The 11,811-nt window shown below is 40.8% G+C and overlaps 1 protein-coding gene across 1 annotated transcript; it reads left to right on the forward strand.

Annotated features, from left to right (window-relative positions):
• Positions 1-1,610: 1,610 nt before the first annotated feature.
• Positions 1,611-11,600, forward strand: LOC307052743 (keratinocyte-associated transmembrane protein 2; the record flags this gene model as incomplete). Its single annotated transcript, XM_079703859.1, has 3 exons — positions 1,611-1,749; positions 9,412-9,938; positions 11,469-11,600. 3 exons carry the CDS (start codon positions 1,611-1,613, stop codon positions 11,598-11,600), a joined length of 798 nt encoding a protein of 265 aa, XP_079559985.1.
• Between the last annotated feature and the right edge of the window lie 211 nt (positions 11,601-11,811).

Here is an 11,811-nt window from a genome sequence, read left to right on the forward strand (position 1 = left end):
TGTTTATTACAGGAAAAAGGCCTGATTAAGTCTGAATCTCCCAACCTGCAGAAGTTAGAACTGAGACGCTTATTGGTTAAACTGAGTGATGGTTTCTGTACTCACAGGGAAAGCTCCAGGGGAACTTGGGAGGACTTCGTACCCTGGCTACCCTGGAAGTTTTGCAATAAGTGCACCATTCAGTCTATCTGGGCTTGTGGTGGGCTTAAGGAAATGAATAGATGAATGACCTCTTAGTTTTCTTTAACAACACAGAGTTTGTGTTTTTGAGCAGTCACTAGTGCCAGATAAAGTGTTAAGGGAAACCAGATTCAGGAGAACACAGGCTTTTCTCTCATCAAAGAGGCAGCTCAACTGTCTCTGGGGGATAGCAGCGATCCTCTGAGGAAATCATGGAGACCAGAGTGGTGAAGCTGTGGGGTAAAATAAATGTCTTGCTTCATGCCATGCTGATTTTCCTGCAAATCAATCAAATGTAATTTTACGAGCTGAAGCCTATAGACATTAAGAAAACATTCACGGAACACACAGACCAAAGCATTGTGGCTAAGGCCCTAAGGGAACTTCCTGGAAGTTTCTAAATTTGCATTTTCATATTCTGGGGGGTTTAAGTTAACAAAATTTAAAAGAAGTTTATTGTAGGAAATGTGGAAGCTGTTTGCACACCTCTTTCCTAGCCCACTTCCCTGCTTTTCCTCCATAATACCTTTACCATTGTATATAGTATGTATTTTACACTATAGTCTCCCTCACAGAAAAATAAATTCCACGAAGGTGGGGAGTTTGTTTTGTTCAGTGCTGTATATTGAAATATGGAGAGGTACTAAGTATTTGTTGAAGTAATAAATGATTATGGGGAAATGTTAAAAATAGAACACAACCTAAAATTCCACACCCACTCAACATTTATTTCCTTTGCCTTTTTTTTGTTTATTTATTTTTGGTTGCATTGGGTCTTTGTTGCTGCGCGCGGGCTTTCTCTAGTTGCGGCGAGCAGGGTCTACTCTCTGTTGTGGTGCTCAGGCTTCTCATTGTGGTGGCTTCTCTTGTGGAGCACAGGCTCCCTGCGCGTGGGCTTCAGTATTTGTGGCTCATGGGCTCTAAACCGCAGGCTCAGTAGCTGTGGCACAGGGGTTTAGTTGCTCCGCAGCGTGCGGGATCTTCCCGGACCAGGGCTCGAACCGTGTAGTCTATATATTGGCAGGCGGATTCTTAACCACTGCGCCACCAATGAAATCCCCCTTTGCCTTTGGTGGGGGAGGGCAGTTACTTCTCTTTTGGGATCAGTCTATTACGCAGCTGGATATTCCTTCTAAAAATGTTCTAAAAGTTATTAGCTGTATAGTAGCCCATTAAGTGGGAAGAAGGGGCTCGTTCTGACTCTCTTCACACCTTACACAATACATCCTTAGCTTACAGCCGAGCTTCTGGTGCTTCCCTTTGCCCCAACTCCCGCTACCCCTCTCCCTCATTCCTGCTCCCAGAACCCAACTCCAGGCCGACACGTCATCACGTTGGGACGTAAACGCCTACGGCCGCGATGCCATACGCAGTGTTTGACGTCATGACGTAGAGCCTAGCAACCGCGCAGGCTCGCAGCCGAGACCGTTATGGCCGCCGCCGCCCTGAGGAGGATGAGGGGCGCCCAGCAAGCGAAACTGTGGCCCAGGCCGGCCATCCAGGTCTCCGGAGGGCTGGCGCTGCCGCTGGTCCTGGCGCTTCTGCTTGCGTCCGCCACCATGTCCAGTGGTAAATGGGGCGCGGCGGTAGGGAGGTTGCGGGAAGACGGGGAGGCCCCGGGCGCGGAACGCCAAGACGGGCCCGGGCAGGGAACGGGCGCTTCCGAGTGTCCGGAGCAGGTGGCGATGTCTAGAGGGACAGGGTCTCTACAGCCCCGACGAGGGAGAGTAGGCTGTCTGAAGGGGTCTGTGGAGGTGGGGACTCCAAGAGGCCTGAGAAGTGGGGTTGAGAGCTGCAGGGACCCAGGCAGCGAGCGTGTAGATGGGCGGGGAGGAAGGAGTGGTGGTGGTGTCTAGAGAGTCTTGAAGAATGGGTTGCCACAGAGAATGGCGGTGATGCGGTCTCCAAGATTCCTTGGAGGTGTCGATTACAAACAAAAACAAAAACGCACAACTGTAAGAACTGTGAGTTTATTCAGTGTCTTACTGAAGGCTGTAGCGGGGGGAGCCAGTTTCTCAGTTCTGAGAAATTGTTCGAAGAGGTGAGTCAGGAGCCAGGTTAATGCATGAATTTTTTGCTGGGAAAAAAAACATGTAGTCAAGCATCAAAAGATTACTGCTCATCATAAAGAACAGACATCTGAAGTTCATAATTTTAGTACTTTGTATGGGAAGACGCAAGAATCTGGGGTTATTGAAATTCTTCCTTAGGTATGCATCTTACCTGTCTAGGACCCGTGTATCCAAAACAGAATACTTCATCCTGTTTTTCTCCATCCTGAGTTCCCCTCAGATCCACTGTAGGTGGACAACTGCAGTGGCTAATAGCTTGATTCTTGTAGAACTGGAATGGCATGCAACGTTTTTTCTTCTTTTTTTTCTTTACAGAGATGGGAGTTAGGAGGGTCTAGAAGAGAGCACAGAGGGGACAGGTGCTGAGGAGACAGCCGAGAGTAAGAGGTGTGGTGTCTAGAGAGAGTCCCAAGGTTAGGTGCGGGTGCCCAGGGGTTTAGCTGGGCCAAGGGAAGGCGGGGGCTTTCCAGAACGGGTAAGATCAGCGGTAAAGACGAAGGTGGGTAGAGGCACTGACCGGACCGAGCCGATGGAATAATTTGGAGAGCGAAAGTGAAAGGAAAAGAGCTGTCTTTGAGTATTGGTGCATCTGTGAGGACTGGGAGGTTCTGGGGCTTGGTAAAGAGCCAGAATGCTGGGGCGTTGGACTCCTGAGGGGCTTGGGAGGAGAAGAGGAGTTCTGGGACAAGGGAGATTCTTTGTAAACATGGTCCCCCTTCTCTGTGTCCTGGGTTAACCAGACAACCCTGTTTCATTTTAATGGATTTGTAGGATTTAAGTATTTTTTATTGAGGTATAATTGACATATTAGTTTCAGGTGTACAGCGTAATGATTTGATGTTTGTATACACTGTGATCGCACACTAAGTCTAGTTACCATCCATCACCACACATAGTTAACATGTTTTTCTTATAATGAGAACTTGTCAGATTTACTCCCTTAGCAACTTTCAGATATGCAGTACAGTATTATTAACTATAGTCACCATGCTGTACATTGCATCCCCGTGACTTATTTATTTTATAAGTGGAAGTTAGTACCTTTGATTCCCTTCACCTCCGCCCTGCCCCCGTCCCCGCCAACCACCATTCTGTTTTCTGTATTTATGAGTTTAGCTTTTTTATTTTGTTTTGTTTTTTAGATTCCACGTGTAAATGAAACCATATATCTTTCTCTGACTGACGTATTTCACGTAGCATAATGCCCTCAAGATCCATCCATGTTGTTGCAAATGGCAAGATTCCATTCTCTTTTGTGGCTGAATGATAATCCACTGTGTATGTGTACCACAGCTTCTTTATCCATTCATTGATCCGTGGGCACTGAGGTTGTTTCCATATCTTGGCTATTGTAAATAGTGCTGCACGATTAAGTATTCCTTTTCTTAGAAATGTTACATTGTGAATCAAGATATTGAAGGCTTTATTGAGAAAAGAGGAAACCTGTAGACCAGGGCCTGAGACTTAGGGGGAACAAATCCACTAATAAGAATTTATAATGATTAAGCAGTATCTTGTTTAGTAGTCCCTTTTTTATTTCAGGCCAAGACACGATCCTTCTTTTTCTGCCTAAATCTTGTTTGAGTTCAGATGAAAAACGGTATGAATGGGATAGTGTTCATTTATTTGCCAACAGGGGCTGTCTAGCCATACATTCCTGTACTACAGTGCTGCGGTTACTTACTTGGGTTTCCCCAGCAGCCGTGAGGGCAGGGCACCTGGACCACCCTCCCAGAAGTGTTTGTAAGTCTGTGGGAAAGGGCTGTGGCCCATTTTCCCAAGGCCCTTTCATCGTTAGTAAAATATAATGAGGATTTCTCTGGTTGACGCAGATACTCCTGTTCCTCAAGTTCCTAAGTAGCATGGTTGTTTTGGTCATTTAATCATCTAAGAAAAAATTGACATTTAAGCATTTATATTTCTTGCTGGAGTGCTTAAGATATACAGTTTGGGGAATATGTAGCTGGTAACTAGTTTCAAAAACAACTTTTTCTCTTAAGAGATGGTTGAAAATTTTCTGATGTGTGGGTAAGCGAGGGTGAGTGTGGAGTATTAAGGTGTCCTCTTGTCTTTTTTTATTTGTTAGGGTCCCATAAACATTGCTCCAACTATACTAGGACATTTCAGGGAATGGCTTTCTTTTATTAAGTTTTTGTATATATCAATTTTAAATTCAGATTATTCCCTATTGAAAATAACTTAAATGAAAACTAACATGTATGCTTTTAATAGGGAAGCAACTCCATTGTAGTACAGTGTAGCATGTGTAAAGCTTTGGGTAATATAAATGTTCTTTGTAAGCGTGCCTTATGGTAAAGTGATTTCAAAGTAATTACTCTTGTAATAAGAAAATTAAAGTCTAACTAGAATATATTGCATTCCAAACTTCAAGTAAGCATAGGAAGTTAGAAAGTTTCCATATCAGATTTATTTAAACTTGTTCCATATTAGGTTTCTTAAAATTTCAGTGCTTGGGTATATTCTTGGCAATCAGTAAGACTTTTTACAGATGTTTTTGTTTTGATAAAGTTTAAAAAAGTTAATGTAAGTGTTATTTTGGATCACTGGATGCTCACCGTATGACCTAGTCTTGCCATGCCATTTCAAAAGTGCCTACTTTCTACATTGACCATCATATCGCTCCTAGATGTTGCCTAAATTTATTTAATGTGTTTTTTTTTTTTTTTTTGCGGTACGTGGTCCTCTCACTGTTGGGGCTTCTCCTGTTGCGGAGCACAGGCTCCGGACGCACAGGCTCAGCGGCCATGGCTTACGGGCCTAGCCGCTCCGCGGCATGTGGGATCTTCCCAGACCAGGGCACGAACCTGTATCCCCTGCATTGGCAGGCAGACTCTCAACCACTGCGCCACCAGGGAAGCCCAATGTGTATTTAAGTTTTAAGGCATTGTTTCCCAGAATTCAATGTGTGAATGAATTCTCAGGGTCTTCTGCATTCTTGTTTGAGAAATATTGATATAGTTTATTTTAAGGCAGTTTTTAAAAAGGTACCAGTAGGAGAGAATTAAATTAAAAATTTTAATTTTTAAAGTGTTAAGTTTTAACTAGAGAGGTAATATCAAATAGGAAAGGGTAGAAATGGAGCATATATCAATATGTAAAAGTCTGAAGTTTTATATATATATATATAAACTCAAACAATTAAATCCATAAAGTCAGAGTTATCACTTTGTTCTGAATACTCTTTATAGCTGACTGGATCAACCTCTCATTTGAAGGAGTGGCAGTCCAGAGGTTGATCTAATTTACATCAAATGTTTCAGATGAAGTCCTAGTTTGTTTTCTTGTATATAATGTCAACGTTTTTTTTTTTTTTTTTTGCTGCGTTTCGCGGCATGTGGGATCTTAGTTCCCCAACTAGGGATCCAACCCTTGACCTCTGCAGTGGAAGCGCCAAGTCTTAACCACTGACTGTTAGGGAAGTCCCAACTTCTACATTTTTACTCCTTGAACAGTATTTATTAATTCTGCTCCTACTTGGTGCTAGGTATTGGAGTTACAACAACAAATAGGGTGACATTGGAGATATCCTTAGAAGAGTGGTGGGGTTTTACCTGGCTGAGAACTATGAGGAAGGCTTTTCAGAGGGTGTAGTAGGTGCAAAAACACTACTTGGGAAGCAGTGTAGGATTTGTGGTGAGAGTTGAGCATTTTTAATAAATATTTATTGAATGCCTGCTATCTGTTAAGTAGGCAGTGGGGATAGAATAGTTAGGAAGATTAGTAGGAGATAACAGCATTGAGATAATGGGGACCAGATCATATAGGATCTTACAGGCTATTATAAAGACTTCGAATTTCACTCTTGAGAGAAATGGAGAGCTACTAGATGGATTTGAGCAGAGGAGTAACGTCATTTAACTTAAGTTTTTACAGGATGACTCTGGCTGTTATGTTGAGTGTGGACACTAGGGGTTAAGGGAGAAGCATACAGATCATTTAGAAGGCTACCATAATAATCCAGGTGAGATTGTGGTGGCTTGGACTAGGCAGTAGCAATGGAGGGGTGAAAACTCTTCAAATTCTGCATATATTTTGAAGGCAGAGAAACAGATTGGATGTGGGGTGTTAAAATAATGACTCCAAGGCTTTTGGCTTGAGTAACAGAAAAGTGGAGTTGCCATTAACTGAGAGGGAGACTATAGATAGAACAAGTTTTTGTTTTTGTTTCTTTGTTTTTTCTTTTTGGAGTGGGGAGTAAAAACGCATTTCTTTAACCTTTTCATTCTGAAATAATTTTAGATTTACTTGCAGTTGTAAGAAATAAAATACAGAAATTCTGTGTACCCTTTACCCAGTTTTTCCCAGTGATAACATCCTGCAGAACTGTAGTACAATATCACAACCAGGATACTGATATCGATACAATCAAGATACAGAGCATTTCCATCACCATAAAGATCTTTCCTGTTGCTCTTTTATAGTCACCCTCACTTTCTTCCTATCCCTACTCCCTCCTGAAATCCTGGCAACCACTAATCTTTTTTATTTCTATAATTTTATCATTTTGTGAATGTGATATATGGGATCATATGGTATGTAACTTTTTGGGATTGGGTTTTTTCACCTAGCATAATTCTCGGGAGATTCTTCTAAGTTGTTTCATTTGTCTATAGTTTGTTCCTTTTAATTGCTGAATAATATTCCATGGTATGGATGTACTACACTTTGTTTAACCATTCATCCATTGATGGACATCTGGGTTGTTTCCAGTTTTTGGTTATTATGAATAAGGCTGCTATAAACATTTATGTACAGATTTTTATGTGAACATAAGTTTTCATTTCTCTGGGATAAATGCCCAGGACTGTAACTGCTGGGTCATATGGTAGTTGTACATTTAGTTTTTTAAGAAACTGCCAAACTGTTTTCTGGAATGGTCGTCCTATTTTACATTACTAGCAGCATCCTTGCCAACATTTGGCATTGTCATTATTTTCTATTTTAGCCATTCTGATAGGTGTGCAGTGATATCTCATTGAGGTTTTTTTTTAAAATTAATTTTTGGCTGTGTTGGGTCTTCGTTGCTGTGTGCGGGCTTTCTCTAGTTGGGGTGAGCGGGGGCTACTCTTCGTTGAGGTGCATGGGCTTCTCATTGTCGTGACTTCTCTTGTTACGGAGCACAGGCTGTAGGTGTACAGGCTTCAGTAGTTGTGGCACGTGGGCTCAGTAATTGTGGCTTGTGGGATCTAGAGCTCAGGCTCAGTAGTTGTGGCACGCGGGCTTAGTTGCTCCGCGGCATGTGGGGTCTTCCTGGGCCAGGGCTCCAACCCATGTCCCCTGCATTGGTAGGTGGATTCTTAACCACTGTGCCACCAGGGAAGTCCTAAAGTTGATTTCTATTTGCTAATGTTTTGTTAAGGATTTTTGCATTTCTGTTCATGAAAGATATCAGTCTGTAATTTTCTTTTTCTGTAGTGGCTTTGGTTTTGGTATCAGGATAATAATATTAGCTTCATACAATGAATTGTGAAGTGTTCCCTCCTCTGCAAGTCTCTGGAAGAGACTGTGTAGAATTGGTGTTAATTCTTCATTAAACATTTGGTAGAATTCTCCAGTGAAACCATCTGGGCCAGGAGATTTGATTTTGGGGAGTTTTAAAATTAAACATCAGTTTCCTTAATAGTTAAAGGGCTATTCAAATTATGTATTTCGTGTGGGGTAAATTGTGGTACTTTGTGTTGTTAAGACTCTGGTCTGAAACTTTCTCTTTTAGTTGGCTTTTTATGACATTGCTCTGGCAGGGGAGCTGGGGATTGGTGCACATGACTGGCAGGTAGAGCTAGAAATCTAGGGTCTCCACTTGATCTGTGTTGGCACCTGAAGGGTGGTGGTGGTCCTGTTAGTTCTGGGCAGGGGTGGGAGTTTTGGCTCCCCTCATGGTCTGCACTGACATATTGTTGGGGGTGGCCTCATTACTGCTAGACCATGGTTAAAGTCTTGACTGTTCACTAGGCCTCCTCTGACATCATCCTATTGTGGAGGGGAAGGGGCACCTCATTACAGCTTGGTGAGGGTGGAAATCTAGGCTGCCCACTCGGTCTTTGCTGGTGTAGGTGTGAGTGGAGCCACAGTTTTTTCTGTGTTGTTTGCTTGGAGTAGAGCAGTCACTGTCTAAAAGTTTTCTTTCTTGCTAGGCTGCCTCTCTGCTGATCTCCTGGCAAGAGAGAGCAGGCTTTTTGGGTGGCCCTTTTTGTCCATACCCGTGGTGTTTCCAGGTTGCTGGGCTCTTCAGCTCAAGTCTGGAATATGTGAGGTAAAAAGAAAATCCAGAAAAGTCACCACTGAGTTGTTTCTCATGTCCTGAGGTCTCTAACCACTCTGCCTTATTCTTTCCACCTTTCAGAGTCATCTTATGTTATTTTATATGTAATATGCAGGGTTTTAATTTGTTTTTAGTGGGAAGAATAAGGAAAAATACATCTACTCCATCTTCCTGGAAGCCAAAGTCAGAATTCATTTTGAACATGTTAATTTGAATGACAGACATCTAAGAGGAGATATCAGGTTGGACTTATGAGCCTAGAGTTCTGGTAGTACATGAAAGTTCTCTTCTGATGGCTTCATTTTTCTCAGAGAAGTTAGGAAGTGATGTTAGCCTTTAAAAATGAGGACAACAGAGAAGGTGTTAGAAGTTTGAGGACAGAGGAAAATGTGAATGGTCTACTAAGGGAGTGGAAGGGTGAACGGACTAGGAAAATACAGTATAATTGCTGACAGCATTACATGTATATCTCAATTTTGGGCATTGAATTTAAAATGAAATAAAAAAATGAAAATGAAATAAATTGAAATAAAAAATGAAATATTCATCAGGTAACAGTTGCCTTGCCAGATAGTAACAACTTAAGCAGCATAAGAGACCTACTGCATTACATAGCCTGCCACTGTAAGAAAAAGAAAAGAAAGAATAGAAAGGGGTTTGGCTTTAGGTCACAGTGGCAAAGTTCACACAGAGCTTGTACCCTCTGTTTTCATTTCACAGAGGTTTGACTTCAGTACCCAGACATTACCCCAACCCCAGAACAGAAAGACAGGCGGCTGATCCTAGCTTAGTGAAAAATTTAGGTATATGTGCTTCTAGCTTGGTGGAGATAAATTTGAAGATTTCAGTTTAATGTTCTTTATTTACTTATTTTAGCTCTATCACCGTCTGATTCGCTGAGCAGTACTGAACTCAACTCACATGTTTCTACTTCAGATATGAATGCTTTAACAAATGAAAACCAAACCAAACCTTCTATTTCCCAAATCAGCACCACTCTCCCTCCCACAACTAGTACAGAAAAAAGTGGAGTGGCATCTCTGTCCCCTCATCCCTCGCCTACTACTTCTCTGTCCCAAGAGGAAGCTGATAACAATGAAGATCCTAGCATAGAGGAGGAAGATCTTCTCACACTGAATAGTTCTCCGTCCACTGCCAAAGACACTCTGGACAATGGAGATTATGGAGAACCAGACTACGACTGGACCACCAGCCCCCGGGACGATGAGTCCAATGAGGCCTTGGAAGAAAACAGGAGCTATATGGAAATTGAACAGTCAGTGAGACCTTTTAAGACCCCATCCTCAAATATAGAAGAGGAAGATAGCCATTTCTTTTTCCATCTTATTATTTTTGCTTTTTGTATTGCTGTTGTTTATATTACATATCACAACAAAAGGAAGGTAAGTTTGGGATTTTTCACCCCCTCTAGTTGCCCTCTATAATCTCAGTCATAGTTCTTATTAATACTTTTGCTGATTCAGAGTTTCTTCTTTTTTGGTCAGGTTTCAATTGATGGTAAAATATCAAGATGTCTCATAACAGTTTATAAATCTGTGGTGTATTTTAACAAATGAAAGACAGAATGCTTTACTACATGTGCTTCTAAAAAAAGAAGCCAAAATATTTTTATTGAGCAAAACCAAAGCCCAGTGATTTTTTTAAAAAAAGGTTTTATATCTTAACTCAGCATTGCTACTTCATTGGGAGTGCTTGTGGAGAGAGATTGTTAATTTAGGACTTCTGATTTATTAAGCACTGAACTTAATGATATTTTGATAACTTTTTTCCCTGGTTGTTAAAGCATTACATGTCTTTTTTAGGGACACAGAAAAGTGTAGAAAAGAAAATATAAGCCACTACCCAAAGCTGAGCATTATTAACATTTTGGTATATTTCTGGTCTGTAAATGTGTGTGTAGTTCAGACATATATGTGTATGTTAATTTTTAAATGAATTTGATTATTTCATATAGAGTTTTGTATCTTGCCTTTAACCTAACAAATCATGAGCATTTTTCATATCATTAATATTCTTTAAAAACATGATTTAATAGCTACATAATTTATTTGACTGTTTTCCTTCTGAGTATTTAGATGGTTTTCAGTTTTTGGTTCAGAAATAATATTGTGATGAACACTGCTGTACTGGAATTGGTGTGTTGGACTACATGAGGCAGAGGAGGCATAAATAGGACTGGATGGATAATTTAGTGTGAGGGTTCATCTGGGTACTGTGTAGTCCCAGAGCTAAATAGTTAAGCTTTTTAAACATTTAAAGGGAGATCAAGCACAATGTCCTTTTTAATACTTATTGGCCAGGAAATCTCAGTCTTGACTTTGTTGTAACTTGCTTTGTTATTCCTGGCAGCCACCTTCCCCTTTGGGACCTTGATTTTCTCACTTGTGAAATGATAGAACTGGACCAGAGAATTTCACAATGCCTTCCAGCTTTGAGAATCAGTGATTCTAATATTTTGCTTGTTGTTTTGACTTAGAAAACACGCAAACAAACCCTTTGGTTATTTGTGGTTTAGTGGTCTATCACTAGCTCTGTAAATATTTGTAGGTGGACAAAATTTTGAATGCCAGTGATATTTTATTCCAGTGTTTAGTGTTGGACCATCTCTATTATAAATACCTAAGGGACTTGTTAAACAGATAGGTTCCTCGACTCTACTGCAGTCTACTAACTCATCTCTGAAGAGAGAGGCCAGGAATCAGTCTTTAATAGGCATTCCTATGTACATTAAAATTTAAAAAGCACTGTCTCACCTTGTTTACAAGATGGAAAACAAAATAGCCCTTTTGTTGTTGACATTTTGCTTTTGTATTTGGGAACCTAGGAGAGAGATACTTCACTTGTTATAAAAAACTTTTAGCATGTCCTCTGTTTTCTTTTTTGCATATCTGATTTATTTTGTTTTATTCCAGATTTTCCTTCTGGTTCAAAGCAGGAAATGGCGTGATGGTCTTTGTTCTAAAACAGTGGAATATCATCGTCTAGACCAGAATGTTAATGAGGCAATGCCTTCTCTGAAGATTACCAATGATTATATATTTTAAAGCACTGTGATTTGCGTTTGCTTATTACATAATTTTATTTGCTTGACTTTTTATATGATATTGTGCAGATGTTCGCCATTGGCAGTTAGTACTTAAATGAGAGGTGGGCCTCTCTTTATTTTGCCTTGGTGCTTTGGAAGTTAAGTATCATGAACAAGGAGTATATAATTTTTTTATCTACATTTTTAGAGTTGAATTCAATCAGGTGTCC

This window comes from Hyperoodon ampullatus (genome assembly GCF_949752795.1).
Source record: "Hyperoodon ampullatus genome assembly, chromosome: 4".
NCBI lineage: Eukaryota > Metazoa > Chordata > Mammalia > Artiodactyla > Ziphiidae > Hyperoodon > Hyperoodon ampullatus.